The sequence below is a fragment of the Pelophylax lessonae genome, assembly GCF_965119305.1.
Source record: "Pelophylax lessonae genome assembly, chromosome: 5".
NCBI classification, from domain to species: Eukaryota; Metazoa; Chordata; class Amphibia; order Anura; family Ranidae; genus Pelophylax; species Pelophylax lessonae.
This window is the reverse complement of record NC_138772.1, coordinates 283559524-283582229: the sequence shown is the minus strand read 5'-3', so window position 1 is coordinate 283582229 and position 22706 is coordinate 283559524. Positions and strand designations below refer to the sequence as shown.

At 41.6% G+C, this 22706-nt stretch overlaps 1 protein-coding gene across 1 annotated transcript in view; it reads left to right on the top strand.

Moving 5' to 3' along the window:
- The window catches only part of NSUN2 (NOP2/Sun RNA methyltransferase 2), a 94729-nt gene that overhangs the window by 6347 nt on the left and 65676 nt on the right, over positions 1-22706 (top strand). The window contains exons 2-8 of the mRNA XM_082257992.1: positions 3558-3715; positions 6170-6274; positions 7065-7170; positions 8833-8904; positions 9083-9167; positions 12002-12194; positions 12834-12908. Coding sequence (XP_082114118.1) covers positions 3558-3715; positions 6170-6274; positions 7065-7170; positions 8833-8904; positions 9083-9167; positions 12002-12194; positions 12834-12908 — 794 coding nt within the window. The remainder of the gene's footprint in view (positions 1-3557; positions 3716-6169; positions 6275-7064; positions 7171-8832; positions 8905-9082; positions 9168-12001; positions 12195-12833; positions 12909-22706) is intronic.

Here is a 22706-nt window from a genome sequence, read left to right as displayed (position 1 = left end):
ACGTGTATGGTCGGTGTGCTGAGCTGTATGTGTGCTGCACTGTGTATACTTGCGTGTATGGTCGGTGTACTGAGCTGTAGGTGTGCTGCACTGTGTATACTGACGTGTATGGTTGGTGTACTGAGCTCTGTGTGCTGCACTGTGTATACTGACATGTATGGTTGGTGTACTGAGCTGTAGGTGTGCTGCACTGTGTATACTGACGTGTATGGTTGGTGTACTGAGCTCTGTGTGCTGCACTGTGTATACTTACATGTATGGTTGGTGTACTGAGCTGTAGGTGTGCTGCACTGTGTATACTGACGTGTATGGTTGGTGTACTGAGCTCTGTGTGCTGCACTGTGTATACTTACATGTATGGTTGGTGTACTGAGCTGTAGGTGTGCTGCACTGTGTATACTGACGTGTATGGTTGGTGTATGGTTGGTGTACTGAGCTCTGTGTGCTGCACTGTGTATACTTACATGTATGGTTGGTGTACTGAGCTGTAGGTGTGCTGCACTGTGTATACTGACGTGTATGGTTGGTGTACTGAGCTCTGTGTGCTGCACTGTGTATACTTACATGTATGGTTGGTGTACTGAGCTGTAGGTGTGCTGCACTGTGTATACTGACGTGTATGGTTGGTGTATGGTTGGTGTACTGAGCTCTGTGTGCTGCACTGTGTATACTTACATGTATGGTTGGTGTACTGAGCTGTAGGTGTGCTGCACTGTGTATACTGACGTGTATGGTTGGTGTACTGAGCTCTGTGTGCTGCACTGTGTATACTGACGTGTATGGTTGGTGTACTGAGCTGTAGGTGTGCTGCACTGTGTATGCTGTGGTTGAAATTGTATTTGTGTGAACATTTTCAGGAAGTGTTTTATTTAAATTGCCGTTATCTCCCACTGTCAGTTTACTGGTAATCGCTATGCACAGCGAATATGGCTTTAATTGGCATTAAGGAAAGACTGTTTTGTGGAAACCTTCCATTAAATGAACAAATTAAAAAAATATGTGATAGCACTGCTTAAAATGGTGATGATGAAGAAAAAAAAAAAAAACCCTATAATATCATAGCATGTAACACATTCAAAATATGAATCCCCTATAAAGTGCAACAATGGTGCAGAGGCCTCCTCTCTGATTAAATAAAGTGTAACTGAAACAATGTATCCTGGAGTATTGACAAAATAAAGAAGCCCTCCAAAGTGCGACAGTGCAAAAACAGTTCAAAGAAATTTCTATCAAAGGTGCAATAGTGAAATAATTCTGTGTATGTTCACTCTTTAAGTTCCATGCTGCAATCGCCACGTGAAGGGTCTGCTCACCACCACGATTAACCCACTAGGGGTCTCCGGCATTAATAGGTTATATACTCCCGTCTGGTCTCTCCACATTAATGGATATTACTCCAAATAAGCATATGTAGAGATAAAAAGGAGAATCTCCAATGGTGCAATACAAATCCAGGATGATCACAAATGTAACCTCAAACCTGCCCACTGCTAGGTAACAAGCGGTGGGCAGGTTTGATGTTAACGTTTGAGATCATCCTGGATTTGTGAATGTTAAAGCTGCTTTTTAATTGAATAAATGTGAGTTTAATGGTTGAAGCTGGGATTTTGTTTGTTTCGTGAACTTGTGGGTACTGCACCATTGGAGATTCTTTTTTATCTCTACATGTGCTTATTTGGAGTAATATCCATTATTGTGGAGTGACTCAGAGAACAGATGGGAGTCTATAACCTATTAATGCCTGAAACCCCTAGTGGGTTAATTGTGGAGGTGAGCAGACACTTCACCTGGTGATTGCAGCACGGAACTTAACCACTTCCCGCCTGGCCTATAGGCAATTGACGGCGGGAAGTGGTTGCATTATCCTGACGTCATATGAGCGTCAATCGGTGATGCGGCGTGTCACTCTGACACACCGCATCTCAGATCTCTGACGTAGGCTCTTTACCATGTGACCAGCTGTGTCCAATCACAGCTGGTCACATAGTACACAAGAAGAGCTGTTGATCTGCGGCTCTCATGACATTGGGGGTCTGCACTGGTAATCGGATCATTGATTACCAGTGCAGACCCTCGGGGGGGGGGGGGGGTGCCACTAGAACCACCAGGGATGCCCACCATGGCCACCAGGGATGGCAATCAAAGACTTTTTGGTCTTTTTTTATTTGTTTAGCAAAAAAGAAAAAACCTTGCGGTGATCAAATACCACCAAAAGAAAGCTCTATTTGTGGGAAAAAAAATGACATAAATTTGTTTTAGGTACAGTGTTGCATGACCGCGCAATTGTCATTCAGAATGCAACAGCGCTAAAAGCTGGCGTGGGCAGGAAGGGGTGAAAGTGTCCTGTATGGAAGTGGTTAAAGAGTGAACATACACAGAATTATTTCACTATTGCACCTTTTGCTAGAAATTTCTTTGGACTTTTTTTGCACTGTCGCACTTTGGAGGGCTTCTTTATTTTGTCAACACTCCAGGATACATTGTTTCACTTGCACTTTAATCAGAGATGAGGTCTCTGCACCATTGTTTCACTTTATAGGGGATTAATGCTTTTGAATTGCACTTTATATAGTATTCATATTTTTATGTTGCATGCTATGATATTATAGGTTTATTATCACCATTATAAGCAGCGCTATTATATATATATATATATATATATATATATATTTTTTTTTTTTTTTTATTCATCTAGATGTGGAAGCAGCAGCTTTTTATAGTGTTTTTTTTTTTTATATATATATATATATATATATATATATATATATATATATATATATATATATAATGTATGTGTGTATATGTATGTATATTGCTGGTGTTTCAAGGGTAGCAAACAACAATTTTTTTCACACTTCCATCAAATGGAGACTGCATACCACTCCCCTGTCCTCCCGAACGGCGGGCGATCTGAGCGGCTACCACTGGAGCGAGTGCCTGTCCGGCTCTGACACTGCGATGCCAACTCCACGGCACAAATGTGTATCAGCCAGCCGGGCCCCGGTATTCACTGTCGGAGATGGACGGTGTATTGAGCTGTGTGTGCTGCACTGTGTATACTGACATGTATTGACGTTGTATTTAGCTGTATGTGTGCTGCATTGTGTATACTGACATGTATGGACGTTGTATTGAGCTTTGTGTGCTCCCACTTTATTTTCTGATATGTAAACAAATAATGCATTCTGCATAACTAATCAGCTGACCAACTAATGGGTTATGAAAATCGTTGACAACAATTTTCATCAGCGATTAGTTGTCGATTGATTAATTCGTTGTTTCAGCCCTAAAATCTTGTAAAAGAAGGGAATTTTTCTTTGACCTTACAGAGAAATTCTTCTCACAGGATCTTAACACAGATGAACGCTAGTAGTTGTGCCAGCTAATCACTCAAAAGCCATACTCTGGCTTCCATTTTTTTCCCTAAATAGGTTTTGCATTGCTAAGAAGTATGATTTTAATTGTTCTGCTACATTATGAAATACAGCTTAAGTTAACTCTTTATAGTTTATGAATCTGTTTCTTGCATTAATCTATTACTTTGTGTTCTCTCTAAGGCCTGGGAAGGTGGCTATGCTGAAATCATAAAAGAAAACAAACTCTTTGAACATTATTATCAAGAACTGAAGCTTGTGCCTGAAGGTGAATGGGAGCAGTTTATGTCTGCTCTCAGGGAACCTCTCCCAGCCACAATAAGAATTACTGGATACAAAAGGTACATGCTGCTGTGTGCATAGAAGAATATAAAAACAAAAAAGGAAAGGGGCCAGCAGTGTAAAATCCTGTATTTCAAACAAAAATGCAGTTGAATTTCCTTTTGAAAAAGATAAATGTTGTTTTTGGGGACTTGTTTGATGTTAATAAGCCACAGGGAGAGTTTATTTTTAGTGAATTCCTACCTGCATCTGAAACTTGCTGTTTCTTCGCCCCCCCCACCCCAACGGAAATGACTACAATCTCATCTCCGTATCCTCAGGCATGATTCCACTTGTAATGAGAATATAAACATTCTGTCTGAGAAACAGCAGTGTGCACCTGTGCATACTACTAGTTCTAAAGGCCCGTACACACGTACCGATCGTCGGCATACAAACGTCGGCGGACGAAAGATCTGCCGATTGTACGCGTGTTAGTATGGTGCCTCCGACAGCTGTCTGCGCACAATCCGCGGACAAAAGTCTTTCTTGCAAACATGAAAATTTTTGTCTGCGGACACCAGAACGGACGATTGTTCGCCTGTCAGTACAGAATTCGGCCGACAGACCGCAGATTTGCAAGACTGGGCATGCTCAGAAAATAAAAAACACAGGGAAAGTTAACCATTACATGACATCACTTCTGCAGTCAGCTGAAGTCTGCAGACAAAATTCTTGTGCTGTCTTTGCACTTTTCAACAGACACCGACATCCCGGGGAGAAAAGACGAACATTTGTATGACGACGATCTGCGCGTGTGTATGGGGCTTTAGACTACATCATACAGAACGCAATGCTGCTCCTGATTGGCTCACATTCCACCCTTGTAAATCATCAAGTGCCTGACCAGCTCTTTGCTGATAGTTATCAACTACGTAAAGTAGGATGATGGCACTACTGTGTAAAGTTGCAGAGAATTTATTGCAACTCAAGTACTTGGAAATGCAGCTCTATCTGTTTAATTTCATGCTTAATAGAGACTGCTGAGTTCTGAGACTGCATTGTCACTTGTAAGCTTCAGATCACATGCAGGGACCAGTTAGCATGGTACCCAATCGTATGATCACCATGACAGTCTGGTTTGCTACTAAAAAAAAAAAAAAAAAACTTTTTTTAGGCCCCTTTCACACGGCTCCGTTCCGTCAACTTAGCCGTACTGCTTAGCGGGCGATCGATCTGCCGATCTCTCCTGCTGAGCAGGCGGATGACAGTTCCGTCTCCGCTCTGTGTACGGAGACAGAGGTGTCAGATCCCCAATCTCCTCTATGGGGGAATCGGATGAGAATGGACCGCCTGTCCGTTCTCATCCAATCCGTCAGACGGATGGAAAATAGGGTTTCCATCTATCCGGATTTGACGGACCGGATCGGATGTCGGCGAAAATGTCTCCGCTAACATCCGATGCCCCATAGAGATGCATGGGGCATCCGTTCAGATCCGCCTGAAACTGACAGGCGGATCTGGACGGTCCGCTAGTGTGAAAGGGGCCTTAGGTTGTAATAGTCATTGTGAAAGAAGAATGCAGGAGTGGTGTTTAAATAAATAAAACTTATACATTTTTTATAAAATGTTTTCACCATTTGCTATCTTGTAATTAAGTAAAAAAAAACAGTGTATTAAAGGGGAAGTAAACCCTCCTATCGTTTTCAGGCAAGGAAACTGTCATCTTGGCCTATGTTTAATCTGCAACTTCCATGATGCTGCACATGTGATCTGTTATGGCACCTGCCATTAGATGGTTTGACAGTTTGGTTGATAGCACAACCAATGTGACAGCTAGCGTTTCTGTTTACTTTTTTTTTAAAATATTAAATTGATGGGTTTACTTCCCTTTTTAACTGAACACTGTACCATATAAAAGAATAAGACTTTTAAAAACAAGGCAAAATTATCAAGGTAGGCAAATTAGTTATAGTTATTGAGTTAAAGAGGCTTTAGCTGTAGCTGCAGACTTTTAATATAAGGACACTTACCTGTCCAAGGATCCAGCAGTGTCCTCACCCAAACCAATTCTTCAATCTCTTTGGGTGCAGTCACCAGCCAAGCATGAAACGGAAACAGGAAGTGAAGCCTTTCCTGCTGCGCCGTGCCACGCCTTGTGAATGGTCCAGCAGTCTTCTGGGACCTGTGATGTGTCCCAGAACTTGAGTGGGAACATGTACCTGTCCAATCAAGGCACCCCTGCACATTGGCAAACGCAGCACAGTTTTGGGTGCTCAAAACCGCATGGTGCTACAGCACCATGCGGTTCTGAATGGCTGCATTTATTATTTATTTTTTTTAAAGGATTGGTGACATTCCCTGCATCCCTGGAATTTAAATAGTTTGATCCAAGCTGGACCAAAGTAACTATGCAATAAAATTCATACCTAGAATTCAGCTTTAAATTCTAGAAATGGGTTTTTAGAGAATTTATAGAGCTAATATTTTAATTTGGTGAAAAGCTTCTTCCTTTTTTTTGTATTTTGCTTTAGCCATGCCAAAGAAATTTCACACTGCTTGAAAGAAAAATACTTCAAGGAGTTGCAAGATATTGAAGTGGATGGTCAGAAGATAGAGGCTCCCCAACCACTGAGCTGGTACGTTATTTAATGTCAGAAAAGGGTTACTTCGATCTAGGAGGCATATACATTAATGTCCTATATGTTCTTTTACTACTTAATACTTAAAGTTGATTTCCATGTTTCCTATTCCTTTCCTATTACTTTAGTTTGTTTGCACCAAGCTGGTCTAAACAAACTATTTCCTTTTACTAATTGTCTTTATGCATTGTTTCTAAACTGCATATAGCTTTAGCTACATATATTGCTGTGAGACAGTCTTCCGTCTCGCACCCAGAACAATGCAGATTAGGTATGAGTGGGGCTCAGCCATTCATAGGCAGCTTTGTATACTATGAATGAATACAAAGCTTCCTTTGGTTGAGTCAGAGGGGTGTGCTAATGAAGTCAGTCTCCGACTCAGCCAGGCAGACTGTTTATTGGGTGGGGATGTATCCTGCTCTAAAACCACAAGCCCTGTATCCTGTACTGTGCAAATTAGATGAAGAGAATTTTTACTTTCCTCTAAATGCCTTATGGACTACATGATGCAAGGCCTTCCCCTCTTCTTTCTGTCATCCTTCCCAATTGCATGCTAAAAAAATAATTGGAGTCTCATGGTGCTAGGGTGATCCTAGTGAAGTTATTTTGCCAGAGTCCAGTCACCAGAAGGTAGTCTGCATATACTGTAAACATGGTCCATAACTACAAGCCCGGTGTCCTGTACTGTACTCCCCATAAAGAATTTACAGCTGTGTCAAATGTGGGGTTTTTCTTTTTTGTCCTTTACTCTTTACCTTTTTTGTTTTTTTTTCCCTTTTGTCTTTAGGTACCCTGATGAGCTTGCCTGGCACACAAACTTGAGTAGGAAGATAATCCGCAAGTCGCCAGAATTGGAGAAATTTCACCAATTTCTTATTAGTGAGACAGAGTCAGTAAGTAACTTTTAGCTCGTGTTTTCTGTGTGATAACTTGATATTGTATCATAATTGTAAGTTAAATAACAAAACTGCAATGTCCTAATGATTTAGGATTGTGCTACCACGAAAGTTACACACAGATAAGAACATTCTGTTGCTTTTTGTAGCTTTGATTTTTTTTTTTTCCACTTTGTGAAAGAAATTGGAGACATTGCGAGTGCGCAAGCAGGGCTCAGGTCAAAACATTTTTGAAAACCAGGGAATGCATGTGTCCTTCTCTAACCATTAGGGTACACAAAGGGTTATCTCTGAGCTAAAAGGAAATCACACTTAGAACAGTCACTTGAACAAGTCACATTTTGGATTTTTCCTTGATTTCTTAGTGAGGTTAACAACTGAAAATACAAGTGGTAATTCTAACCTGATATGTAAGCATTGTATATGCTATTAAAATGTGTAGTAATATAAAGTAGAGATTCATTATCAAGGAAAATGTATATCCAGTGGTTTCTAGCTACAGCTGTGACATTTTGGTTTGAAGCCGAGTTCTTAACAGCTTAAACTGGTTGTTAACCTCAGACATGAAATATGAACAAAGCATATCCCTCTATACTGTGTACTTCTCTCAATTAAGAGCACTAAGTGCCATTTTGGTTTTCTGCTTCATTCCTCTGTTATCAGTATGAATGACTTCTGACAAGTTTTCCTGACACCAAGAGAAAAATGGTGACAGGGATGGGATCTCCAGCAGGTTGACAGGCTCAGCTCTGTTGATATGTGAAGAGGTGGGGGCGTGTCTCTTTTCTCAAATCAGCTGAGTTACCCTCACTACGCTCTGCAGAGTGCAATTTCTGCTCTCTGCCCCCTTTTTTCTGAACTCAGACAAGCTTTATAAACTCAGCACTTTGAACAGACGTAGAGAAGAGATGACAGCAGATAAAAGGATTTGTTTCATCTGTGTATCACGTGAGGCCAGTCACTTCACTGTGTATATGGAAGGATTTACAACCACTTGAATACAGCATCGAAATCCGTACGTTTTCATTTATCCAGGTCATGAATTAGGTCAGCGGTCCCAGGGCCACGTCAGCCTTTTGTCTTTCCCTATCAAAACCTTCATGCCTCCACTGTCAGCATGCCTCTCTGAGCCTGTCAGCTTCCTCCCTAAGGAAGATGACAGGCTTGATGAGGCACGCTGAAAGATGGCTGTGTAGAGAGTTGCAAGAACTGGAAGTAGCGAGCCTTAGGAGCTGATCAGTACAGCAAGGAGGGTTCTGGCGAGAGTGTTGCATAGGAAATCTCCCACTGTTCTCCCACCACTCTTCTATTCGATCAAATTCTTCCTGTCTTAGTGCCTGCATGCTGCAAACCACAGGAGCCGTGCACCTGTTCTTCACTCCAGCTCAGGATCTGCAGAAATCCCCACTTTACCGATCTAAGGCTCTCTACTTGCAGTCAGTAATTTTTAGAAGGTGTTGTTATATCAGCGCCTCTGTACCTGATTTAACCCTATAATGTCCTGCTGCAATCGCATACATTGCACACGGTTGTGGTGCCGCCCCAATATACACAGTGGGCGAGTTTTACAAGCAGTGCCATAATGGGTGCTAGGAAAAAAATTACTTGTTTGTAACCAAAAAGCAACTGTTTATTTACATAACCCTTTTTGATTTTCAGGGTAATATAAGTCGTCAAGAAGCAGTCAGTATGATTCCTCCCATTCTTCTGAATGTCCAGCCACATCACAAAGTATGTTTTACAACCCAGGGAATTTTGAAATTTTGCAGTGTTTTGTTTGCTTCGTTTTGTTGCATATTGCTAATGAAAAATTTATACAATTTAAATTCCCCAAAGTAGTTTGAGGAATTTTAGGAAATCATTAACCTTAAATAGGCATTTCATTTTTAATTCTTGGTTTTCATCATAGATCTTGGATATGTGTGCTGCTCCAGGATCTAAAACAAAGCAACTTATAGAAATGTTACATGCGGACATGGATGTTCCATTTCCTGGTATGACATGACTTAACTACCGGTTATTTTGCAAAGTTTTACTTGCAGCCCCTAATTCCAGTTTGAGGGCTGCAAGAAGGGGCTGTGGGTTCTGTGGGGTTTATTTACTAAAACTGCTGAGTGCAAAATCTGGTACAGATCTGCATAGAAACCAATCCGCTTCTAACCTAAACTTGTTCAATTAAACTTTACCAAAAAAAACAAAAAACTGGAAGCTTACTATGCAGAGCTGCACCAGAATTTGCGCACTCCAGTTTTAGTAAATCAACCCGTGTTGTTACATGAGTTAGTCGGTGACCTAGGATTTGTGTGTAACTTGTTTTTACATTTGATGTCCTTGTATCCTCTGAGTCCTGGCAAACACTCTTAGCTCATGCTAAAATATTCATGATAAAATGACTGGTTATTCCAGAAGCCCGTATAACTGTTAAAACAGCTGACACCCAGAAAAGCAAGTACATGAACTTTCCATGAGTTGAAAAGTACTGGCACTCCAAAGGGCCCTTTCACACTGATGGCGCTTTTGATGTATTCCATTGGCTTCCAATGGAATGTGCCTTTTTGGTGCACTCTTGAAACAGTTCAGCACGCAGGATTTTTCAAAGCGCAGCACACCTACAGTGTGAAAAGTTGCATAGGATTTAATGGGGAATAGTTTTCATACGCTTTTGCCATCCTGTAAAAGCGTCACAAAAAGCGAACCACTGTGAAAGCGGCCTAAAGTTTGTTTTAGTTTCAAATATGGTCTAAATGAAAAAAAAACAAGTTTTCAGTTGGCTGCTTTTTTAAATGGCACACAATACTGATGTCACCTGCAATTCTGAAGACTACTCCTTGGAATGTTAACCTGGGTGGTCTTTATTATGAAGAAAACGCCAGCTCTGAATGTGAAAAATATTAATAAATAAAGGGGTGAAATTTATTCACAAAGATAATGAATGGTGGGTGACTAGAAAGTGGAGAATCGTGGATAAATGACCATGTGTTTGGATCAAGGAGAAAACATATGCAAGACTTGGGCCACTAATACTGGTAATTGCATCACATTGCGCCTGCATGTTACACTGTATTCATAAAATGCAGAGCCTTCTGTGTAATGCGTTAGCTAATATGTTTTGGCATTGGAAAGACTCGTAAAAGTCCTATAACAGGTCTCTAACTTCTATTACTTGCATAGACCAGAAGCAAGGTAAACTGCAGGCACATTAATAAATCGCACAGCTGTGCTTTTATAAAATGTGCCCCAGAGGCTCATAGAAAAGCAGTGGTTACACTATACTGATGCTTTATACGTTAGAAGTGCCTAACATTTCCTGCCCAAAGTTGTCTCTAACTTCCATTGTGCTGCCTTCCTTGTGTCTCAAGCTGGCTGATCCCAGGGAATTTGCTTTGCATACCGTGGATGTGGTTCGTGCGATTCGGGTGTATCTGGTAGCTACTGAGTCCTTTTTGGAGATCACGCTTTTTGTGGTTACAGACAGACCAAGTAAAGGGCTGGATGCTTCTTCGGCTACCATCTCCAGAGGGCTTAGGCCTATTCCATAAAAGGTCAGGTTCCACCTTTCCCTGTCACGGCGCATTCTACTCGGGCGCTGAGTACTTCTTGGGCCTTCTGTCATCAGGCATCAATATCGCAAGTTTGCAAGGCGGCCACTTGGTCATCCGTGCATACTTTAACAAAATTCTATAGGGTAGATACTTTGGCATCTGCAGATGCTTCTTTTGGCCGCAAAGTTTTGCAGACTGCTGTTTAAGAGGGGCTGTTTCCTTTTCAGGGGTTTTTTTCTTTAAACTTTTATTTTTCAGATGGGGCTCCCATGTTTGTTATTTTTTTTTTTTTCACCCCTCATTCTTCTTTTGGCACTGCTTTTGGACATCCCACTAGTTATGATTTATGGTGCACTGTGTCCCATGGATGAATGAAAGAGAAAATGGGATTTTTTTACTTAACGGAAAAATCTATTTCTCTGGGTTAGTCGACGGACACAGCACTCGCCCCTCTATGGAGTTCTTTTACTTCTAATACTGCTTGCTACTAGGCTGATTACCTAGAGTAGAGAGGGGGGGGGTTATATACCAGCTGAGGATGGCCCATGGGCATAGCCAGGTGTTTTTTGTTCTGCCTAGTCCTACTCCTGGAGGAGGCAATACAACCCAGTAGTTATGTTTTATGGAGAGCTGTGTCCGTTGATGAACTCAGAGAAATGGATTTTATGAACTCGGAGAAATGGATTTTATGGTAAGTACAAAAATCCCATTTTTGTGAAGGTACAGGCAATGTGAGCACAGTCCTAAATGGATTAGCTGGGACAATTAACATTTATCGACATATACAGAATGTTGACTATAGTTAGATAATGCAATCTAAATATTGGTGTGTAAAAAGCATTGATTTCTATTGAGATGTTGGGTGACCCCAAACTTTAATTGCTAGTATAAACCCAAAAGGAGTAAACATATTTGTATATAATCTTGTGTGCTTTAAAAAAAGATATCTATTTTTATATGAACATAATGGTGATTTGCTGATTTCCTTCTCCATTGCAAAGACTATCTGAAAACAGACTATGCAAATTGCATGAAACACCCATAAACCTCAAAGTAGCCAGAGACCCTGGAAGTTTTTTTTTTTTTTTTTTTTTTTTTTTTTTTTTTATTGTATGTCAGGCTTTTTGTAATAAGACTTATTTCTATTGTGTAAGAATAACCTTGACAAGTGTTAATTTTTTTTTTTTTTTTTGGTCAATGTGAATTTTAGCAATAATTACAATTTAAGGTACAATGGATATCGCTGCTTGCTAATTTTTATTTATTTTTTTCACTGCAAATTTTAGAGGGCTTCGTCATTGCTAATGATGTGGACAACAAGCGTTGCTATTTGTTAGTTCATCAAGCTAAGAGGCTAAACAGTCCCTGTGTTATGGTCGTGAACCATGATGCTTCGAGCATTCCCCGCCTCCTAGTTGAAAAAAATGGTGCTAAAGAAGTGCTGTACTATGACCGGATACTTTGTGATGTACCATGCAGGTAAAACGGGATGAGACATTTTGTTCTAAATAATACAATTTATAGTATTTACACTCGTATATCAAAGCAAATTTCCCCATAAGAAGTAGTGAAAATTCAGATGATTTGTTCCACAAACCTTTATTCAGAAGTCTTTCAGTCTATATAAAAAGATTATCACAACGTGACTTCGAGGAAACTTCAGGGAATGCCTGGGTAATCCTGTTTATGTTGGATCCAAATGGCTATTAGTATGTTGGTCTTTTTCTTGTGCAATTGCTAACCCTTAAACCATTAACGCACTTCATATTTTTGAAGAGACACTGCCATTTTTTATTTTTTTGTGATGAAAATGTGGCCTTGACCTGATTTTTAATGTTCATTGATATTCAATACACTGAGCACATCCTGTGCAGCTTTTCTTGTCTTGTAGTCCATGTTCAAGCTGTGCAAATCCTGCAGTAAGTGTTAAATCTTAATTATACAGAAAGCTATCATGGTAAATTTATCTTTGTACTTCGTGTTGAAGTATATTATTGGAGTATTATGCCTAACTGTGCCTAGTGGTTCCCTAACTTTCTTTAGTGTCTAGTCTGCATTATTTTGGGTAAGCATGGTCATTCAGTGCAGAGTTTTATTCCATTTTGTGCTTTGTTGCAGTGGGGATGGCACTATGAGAAAGAATATAGATGTTTGGAAAAAATGGACAACATTAAATAGTTTGCAGTTGCATGGGTAAGAATAAGCTTTTTAATGTGTTTTTTTTTTTTTTTTCTTTTATATATAAATATTCCTAGTACAGGAACCATTGTCACTGATTGTGCATTTTATTTGATGTCTGTTTTTCTACTTGGAAATGATTAAATTACAATTTTTGTAAGCCAAATATTACATTTAAATCTGACCACGGTGACAAAAGGTTTTAGCCGTCCTATCCAAGTTAGGCAACATGGGTTAGGTGTTCCTTTCTGAGCATGCTGGAGCACAAGATTTTTGTTGTAAGCCTACTGTGTAAATATTGGTGTGACTAAGCTATAAGGTCACATTATGAGCTTCGATAATGCACCCGTGTCTGTGGAAGTACAAAGTGTATTAGTGGAACTCCACATATAGATCTACATATATATTGTATTCTACTATGTTTATAGCCGGGTGCTTGGCTAAAAAAGGAGCCACTATAAAGGCAACGTGCTGCAGCTGTTTTGTGTGCCTATACAAGACTCTTAAGGCCCGTACACACGTGCAGATTGTCGGCCGAAAAGATTCGGCCCAAGACCGATCGGCCGATTTTTGGCTTGTTAGTATGATGCTTCCGACAGCGCACTTTCGGCCGAACAGAATCTGTCATGCAAGCATTAAAATTTTTGTATGCCAACACCAGAACGGCCGATTGTTTGCCAGTCAGTACAGATTTCGGCCGACAGACAGCAGATTTGCAAGACTGGGCATGCTCAGAAAAGAAAAAAGACCAGGAAAGTTAACCATCACATGACATCACTTCTGCAGTCGGCTGTTGTTGGCGGACAAAATTCGTGTGCAGTCTTTTGCACTTTTCAGCGGACTCGACAGCCCGGGGACAAAAGACGGCCGATCGTTCGGCCGACAATCTGCACGTGTGTACGGGGCTTAATGCTGGCTTTTAGTGCCATTTAAGATCTGTCAAGAGGAGGGAGCCGGTGGCCATGAAGGACTGGGGAGACTTTAATGCATTCCTCACTGAACTCTGGGAAGTGTAGTCTGGGGAAGAGGATCTTGCATTTGAGTGTAGTGAATTGATGAACTGCAACTATACACTCAAACAGGAGGGGAAAGGAGAAGCTTTTCTCCTGAATATTTGAGATAACTTCCTTTTGTTAGGGGATCAGAGTGTGCACGTCTCTATACCAGACTTCACGCTAAACTGCTACAAGCCTGCAACCTCCTATAAAAATCAGAGCGCTGCTAACTTGTGTGCCGAGCACTGGGGTTGCTCTAGGCAGATCCAGAAGTTAGCGAACATCCGAACAGCGAGGCTAAAGTTGCTTTATCGCTGGGACTAGTGAGAGGATACGGCTGCTTGCAAACACTTAGTACATGCAATGCATCCGGAAAGTATTTGCAGCGCTTCACATTTTCCACATTTTGTTATGTTCTAGCTTTATTCCAAAATAGATTAAATGCATTATTTTCCTCTAAATTCTACAAACCATACCCCCCTAATGACAACGTGAAAGAAGTTTGTTTGAAATCTTTGCAAATTTATTAAATAAAAAAAACAAAATAAAAAACAATCACATGTACCTTAAGTGCCGGTTCACACTAGGGCGACCTGTGAGGCGACCTGGTCTCCTCACAGGTCGCCGCAGGTCGCCTCCCATAGGGAAGCTGCGGACCCTTTCTAATAGGAGCGACACAAGTCGCTCCGACCTAGAAAAAGGGTCCTGGGGGTTCTTTGGGGCGACCCGGAGGCGACCGCCATAGACTTCAATGTTATGAAGTCCGTGTCGGCCGCTCCGAGGTAGCGGCGCGCTGCTCGCACCGCGACCTCGGAGGTCGCGGTGCGAAGTAGCGTTGCCCCTATGTGAACGGGGGCTTGGTATTTACAGCCTTTGCTCAATACTTTCGTTGAAGCACCTTTGGCACCAATTGCAGCCTCTGGCACCAATTACAGCCTCAAGTCTTCTTGAGTATGAGGCTACATGCTTGGCACACCTCATTTTGGGCAGTTTTTCCCATTCTGCTTTGCAGGACCTCTCAAGCTCCAACAGGTTAGATGGGGAGCGTTGGTGCAAAGCCATTTTCAGATATCTCCAGAGATGTTCAGTTGGCTTCACGTCTGGGCTCTGGCTGCTCCACTCAAGGACATTAACAGAGTTGTCCCGTAGCCACTCCTTTTATCTGAGCAGTGTGCTTAGGGTCGTTGTCCCGTTGGAAGATAAACCTTCGCCCCAGTCTGAGATCAGAGCATACTGGAGCAGGCTTTCATCAAAGATGTCTGTGTACATTGCTTCATTCATCTTTCCCCTCAATCCTGACTAGTCTAGTTCTTGCCGCTGAAAAACATCTCCACAGCTTGATGCTTCCAACATCATGCTTCACTGTAGGGATGATATTGGCCAGGTGATGAGCGATGCCTAGTTTCCTTCAGACTTGACGCTAACCATTCAGGCCAAAGAGTTCAATCATTTCATCAGACAGGAGAATTTTGTTTCTCATGGTCTGTGAGTCTTTCAGGTGCCTTTTTGGTAAACTCCAGGCGGGCTATCATGTGCCTTCTATCTGGCCACTCTAATCTGATTGGTGGAGTGCTGCAGAGATGGTGGTTCTGGAAGATTCTCCACAAAGAAATGCTAGAGCTCTGTCAGAGTGACCATTGGGTTCTTGGTCACCTCCCTGATCAACGCCTTTCTCGCTCGATTGCTCAGTTTGGCCCGGTGGCCCGCTCTAGGAAGAGTACTGGGGGTTCCAAACTTGTTCCATTTTATGTATGAGGGAGGCCACTGTGCTCATTGGGACCTTCAATGTTGCAGAAGTTTTTCTGTACACTTCCCTAGATCTGTGCCTCGATATAATCCTGTTTTGCAGGTCTACAGACAATTTCGTTGGACATCATAGCTTGGTTTATGCGCTGACATGCACTGTTAACTGTGGGACCTAATATAGACAGATGTGAGCCTTTCCAAATCGTGTCCAAACAACTGAATTTACCACAGGTGATCTCCAAGTTGTAGAAACACCTCAAGGATGATTAGTGTATATTTTGAGTGCCATGGCAAAGGCTGTGAATACTTATGAACGTGTTTTTTTTTTTTTTTTGTTTATTTTTAATACATTTGCAAAAATTTCAAACAAACCTCTTTCACATTATTATTAGGGGTATTGCTTGAAGAATTTTAGGAAAATAATGAATTTAATCCATAGGGCTGTAACATGGCAAAATGTGAAAAAAGTGGTGCTGTGAATATTTTCCGGATGCACTGTAGGAACTAGTCTTCTAACTAAGCCTTATTTACTGCACGCAGACTTTATTGGGACTGTACTTATGTGCATCACAATAAAGACAGGGCCCAAACACTAGCTAGCTGAAGAACTACCGCTAAGGACTGCTCACAGAGATAGCTGTATCACACAACCTTTTCCCATTGTCCATAGTAAGAAGTACCTCTTTGGGAAACCTTGTATTTCATCGTAGCCATTCCTATAGAGCGCTCTGTAAGGGCTCTTTCACACACTATGTCGTCAAACGGACTCTGCTTTTCTCAGCGGGGGATCGAGCCGCCGATTCCCCCCGCTGAGCAGAAGGATGACAGCTGTGTCTCCGCGCTGTGTGCGGAGACACCGCTGTCAGTTCCCCATGCATCTCTATGGGGAAAATCGGATGGGAACGGACCATCGGTCCGTTCTCATCCGATCCGCTGGACGGATGGAAAATAGGGTTTCCATCCGTCCAGATTTGACGGATCGGGTGTCAGCGGACATGTGTCCGCTGACATCCGATGCCCCATAGGAATGCATGGGGGGACCGCTGAGATCCGCCAAAAAAACAAACGGGCGGATCTGAACGGTCCGCCTGTGTGAAAGGGGCCTAAAGCGTATAGAGCCTGCTGGTTTGAGGAGTTGCACAGAACACCTGTGCATCCCAGTGTGTTTTTAAAAAAAAAAAAAAGTGCGTACACTATAGAGTACGCCTGGTGTAAATGAGCCCTAAAGCTTGTGGGTGTTTAACAGGGATGTTTGCACTTGTTTCCCTTCCTAGTAGTAGTAATAATATACACAGTTTTGTTGAGTGAAGCGGCATTGTGCACAGAATTTTAAAGGTACTGTCCATTCTTGGGTGTCATTTATAGATCCATCAAAATTCTACTGCTTCCTTTTTAGATCTCATTGTAAACAAGAGTGTGTGTGTGTGTGTGTGTGTGTGTGTGTGTGTGTGTGTGTGTGTGTGTGTGTGTGTGTGTGTATAATATATATTAGTGCCTTGCGAAAGTATTCAGCCCCCTTGAATTTTGCGACCTTTTGCCACATTTCAGGCTTCAAACATAAAGATATAAAACTGTAATTTTTTGTGAAGAATCAACAAGTGGGACACAATCATGAAGTGGAACGAAATTTATTGGATATTTCAAACTTTGTTAACAAAAAACTGAAAAATTGGGCGTGCAAAATGGACAAAAATTTCAGCCTCGCGAGACATACCCCAAGCGACTTACAGCTGTAATGGCAGCAAAAGGTGGCGCTACAAAGTATTAACTTAAGGGGGCTGAATAATTTTGCACGCCCGATTTTTCAGTTTTTCATTTGTTTAAAGTTTGAAATGGCCAATAAATTTAGTTCCACTTCATGATTATGTCCCACTTGGTGACTCTTCACAAAAAAATAGTTTTATATCTTTGTTTGAATCCTGAAATGTGGCAAAAGGTCAAAGTTCAAGGGGGCCGAATACTTTCGCAAGGCACTGTGTGTGTGTGTGTGTTGATATCTCATTAGAGTCCTTTAACCTTATGCAGAGTTTGTCTTCTGGTTGTGTGTACGAGTTTTTGTTTGTTTTTCCGGCCAACGATAATTTCGGCCGAAAATGTGAGTATCCAATTTCGGCCGATAAGGGGTTAAGGATGCCGAAAATGTATGGCCGCTGATATTGGCCGGCCAGGTCCACTATCACTGCTATCCCTGGATTCAGGGGTGGTGTGCTGACAGTGTAGCACTACATTCTGCAGTGTGACTCCTTCAAGCACAGTGATAGAGCAGAGTTGTCAGATCGGAGCTCTGATATCAGATGGGCGGGCTGAAATGTGGAGCTCCTCCTCCCTTCCATCCACAGCCAGTCAGCATGCAGTAAAACACTCCTCCCCCGCCACATTTGACTGAGAGCACCAGGAGATAGCTGCAAGGCTCTTGAAGGTATGACTAGAATTAGAGCAATGTCACATGGAATGCTGGTGGGCTGCAGTGTGTTCCAGATAGCTGTGTATTCAGGCATCCTGCAGGTTACTGATCAGCCTCCTCTCCCCTCACTCCTTATGGTTTTATCTCCCTGAGCTGTACATTGCCTCATACACTGATAAGAAGACACTTCAGGAACACATGGCTGTTAACCATTTCAGCTTGGGAATATGTGGAAGTGCGCTGATAATTATTGACGTGTAAAGCTGCAACCAAGAAGCTGTGCCTAGCAAAATATGTGAAAAATGGGTTGGTGCACTAAACAAAATGTGTAGGACAACAATTATGTTGATGTACACTACATAAAAGGTGTGTGAAATGTGACAAAATCAAAATAAACAATTCCAAACAGCTGAAGAGACTAAAATGTCCAAAACTTTGATTCACAACAAAATCAAAGTCCATCAGGTGATAACAAATGAATTGAAGTATCTTGACATATGGGTGCTTGAAATATTCAAAGGAAGGTGATGTTAAAGTGATAAAGGATCCCACCACCAGCTGACACCAGCTGACCTGCTTACCAGATAGATAAATTTCTCAGGCATTAACTCTATGCAATGGCATGCACAGTTCACCCTGGTGTGACACACAGTGGAGCCTCTTACCAGATGTCTCTAATAACTTGCGTATCTGAGATAATTCCCCTGGATAATGATGTTGGTATCCTCCTGAGTGTTCCCCAGACTATCAGTTTATTCACTCTTCCAATGATATAGCTCAGCTTGTAGCTCCAGTGCATACCATGTAATGAAACAAATGAACCGCCCGTAGTGTATTATCCTTGGTTTTATTAGGAGAATATAGGCAAATGTACTTACAGGAAACAGGTCTTGGTATTGGCATGTAAATGTGGAGCCTTTCAGTATCCTGTGTCCAGCTACAGCACAGACACTTCGGATGACGTGGGTGGCAGGCGCGACACGCCTCCTCTCCAACGCGTTTCCTCTGGAATTGTTTTGATTTTGTCACATTTCACACACCTTTTATGTAGTGTACATCAACATAATTGTGGTCCTACACATTTTGTTTAGCGCACCAACCCATTTTTCACAAACCATTTCAGCTTCCATTCAGCTAGTTTGAGCTCTGTGTGCTGCATGGGTTTTTTTATTTTATTTTTGGAGGATTTACTGTTCAGGTAAGAGGTTTCACAAACCCATTACCTGTTTACTGAACTCCACTAATCTTGAGCAGTTAACTGTTTGTAAGACAATTTTTTATTTTAGAAATTGGATGTGCTGCTGTCTTCTGTCACTTTTACTGACTTGATCTTGCACAGCTGGTTTAAATAGAGTGGAGCGGCCCTGCGATACTATACTGATGATACTCTACCAATGATATTTGGATTATGCAGCATGAGAGGGTTAATGTATTGCCACTGCTGGTCACTGATGCGTTAGTGACCGACCAGTGGTACTTAATTAACCCCTTTGTGCTGCATTAGTGCAACCAGTATCAGTGTAACAAGTGTTAATTAACACTGATACTGGTTGCACTAATGCAGCACAAAGGGGTCAATTACCTGCCACTGGTCGGTCACTAATGCATCAGTGACCAGCAGTGGCAATACATTAACCCCCTCATGCTGCATAATACAAATATCATTGGTAATTTAACCACTTGCCAACCTGTCACAGTACATATACTACATACTAGCTACAGGTGTACATCGCTGCCTGTTTGTCGTATGCCCCTGTTCTATCTATTTTAAAATCATTTGGGGGAAAAGTCATTTTCAGTTTTGGTTTTCGGCCAAGGGCATCCTGCATTTTCGGTTTCGGCCCAGAATTTTCATTTCGGTGCATCCCTAGTTTTTTTTCACTAAACAGTTAACACATTTGTTACACTTCTAGTACAGAGTCAAGTGTGGCATTGGCTTTTTCTTGTGCATTGAGAAATTCAGAGACTGTTAGGCTATGCTGGATCACTGGGAAACCAAAAAAAATAGTGGGCCAACCCAGGATATTCTCTCATGACCCCCCCTCCAGTTATTTTCTAGAGGAAAAGTTATTTTCTTTGCTGAGAAAAATTGAACCTTTTTATTGTACAGTAGCTAACTTTTTTTTTTTTTTTTCTGCAGTCAGAATCGTTACTTTTATTGCTTATTGCTTCTGCAGCTATCCAGATTAGCCTTTCCTAAGTCTGACTTTTGGAGTGCTGTATCTGTGACTTTCAAGCAGGCCGGGCTCTGCATTTCATCTGCTGAATGGAGTGTCTGTGTTCTCTGATCTTTTTCCCAGCATTCAGCGTTGAGGAAGCACCTCTTGATTGCAGAAAATGCTTGGAGCTCTCCTTGCTTTGTTCCTGCTACCCATGTACAGTGACCTTTCGGCATTCTGTTCCTATATCAGCTGCCCAAGCAGTCTGGTTCATATGCATCTGAGTTCTAGCCTTGTGCCCTGAGCTCAGTTGCCTTGCGGTGAAACGTGTAGGATTTTAGACACATGGGGAACAGTGCCACTGTACTGTGTGCCATCAGCTCATAATCCACCAATGGTTCTGGGTGCTGTCTGCTGTGCACCTGCTGGGATGCCTGATGCTAGAGCCTGTTTTCACCCTCAGAGTCTCACTGGGCACTGTAATAATGCAAATTGCGCGCACCAAAAACTGAGAGAAGACACGGGCAGCCATGTTGTTCAGAAATCAGTGAGCAATGGCATTTTTTAGACTAGGAGACAAGACTGCCATGGCTAACCCCTTTCAGAACATAGCTATAACCCCCCGAGTGCATGTCCATAGCCTTTTAACTGGAGTTAACATTTCTATGAGGGTCAGGAAACATCAAAAGAACTGCTATCTTTAGCTATTAACCATTCTTATATACTGGTACTTGGCAAATAACGAACAGGGGGTTTCTAAAGCTTTGAATAACTAATAAAATGCTTTAGAAAGGGGATCTGAAGCGGAACACTGCAGTATGTCTGGATTGCTTATCTTAATGTTTAACATCTACCAAGGTTCTCAGCACTTCCCACTGAGGGGATTGGGATTAGCCCATCGCTAAGTGGTAAAAACATTTCAGTTCTGTTTTCTTTACCTCAGGGTAATTAAATCCATAAGGAGTACATGGCTTGCAATAAAGTCTTACAGGTGAATGAATAATCACACAAAATAATGTCCTATAGATGTGTGATTTATGCAGATCTTCTGTGTTGTAATTGTAAATCTAGTGTGCCTCCACCAAAGAAGTAATAGGGCCGCTTACCGTACTCCCAGGCTCCAATACCATGGAAATCGAAGCAAGCTCATTTCCCAGCCAACTCTAGGTGGACAAGTGCAAGCTTCAATGCGCTCAACAGGCAATAGTTACAAGCATCAATAAAAGAAATCAGTAAAAGAAATTCCATAGGATAGCAAACTTTGTTTCTTCTTTATTTTAAAAGCAGGGTAAAACTACTCTCATCAGCATGGCTCAGCCCCCTGTACGTGTAACACCATGCCAGTGACGGTTTATTGCTGCGGTCTGTGGGTCAGGAGTAGGGCTGAAACAACTAATCAATTAATTGACAACTGATCGATTATGAAAATAGCTGTCAACTATTTTCATAATCTTAGTTGGCCTGCATACTGAATGCATTATTTGTTTACATACAGTGCAGCACACATACAGCTCAGCACATCATCCTTACATTTCAGTATACACAGTGGAGCACACATACAATTCAGTATCCACGCGCCCCCCCCCCCTTTCCCCATTACATGCCAGTATACATAGTGCAGTGCACTTACAGCTCAGTACACCCTCCATTACAGATGGGTTTGGGCGTGTTCGGGATCCCACCTGCCCGATCCCACCAGGAAGCCGACAATGCACACAGCTAATTATAGGCAGTGAGACATTTTTCCCGATCTGTGCAGGTGTCGATCGGGATCTGTCTCACTGCCTGTCCTAGTGTCGGCAGGATCCTGAACAGGCCCGAACCCAGTCCTACCCTCCATACATGTCAATATACACAGTGCAGCACACATACAGCTCAGTACACCCTCCATACATGTCAGTAAGCTTGTGAATGTGCCAGGAGCAATGCCTCATGGGACATGTAATCCCATACCTTGCTATAGGGGCACTCTTGAGACCAGCAAGGAGCAAGAAGTGCTGACAGGGCACCCCAGAAGAGTATTATACTTTTTCTTAAGTACTCCCTGATATCAATTAGCGGTACCTATTTTTATTGTCGTGACTTTTTTTTTTTTTTTTTTTTTGACTAATGAAAAAATATTACCGTTTCTTTACAATTATGAAGAACCGTTCTTATGTGGTTTTGAAATTGCGCTACTTCAGTGTGATTTCAAAGCCGCAGATCAGTGCAATTTGGACCTCCTAAATTCTTTGCTGCTTGCAACTTTATTTAACAGAACTCAATGCAAGTCAATGAAATCCCAAAAAAAGGTATAGGTGTTAGTATCGGAACATTTGCACAAGTATCGGTGCAACACTAGTATGTATATGTATATATATGTATATGTATATATATATATATATATATATATATATATATATATATATATATATATATATATATATATATATATATATATATATATATATATATATATATATATATATATATATATCTATCTATCTCTCTTCTGTCTGTTAGAGTAGGT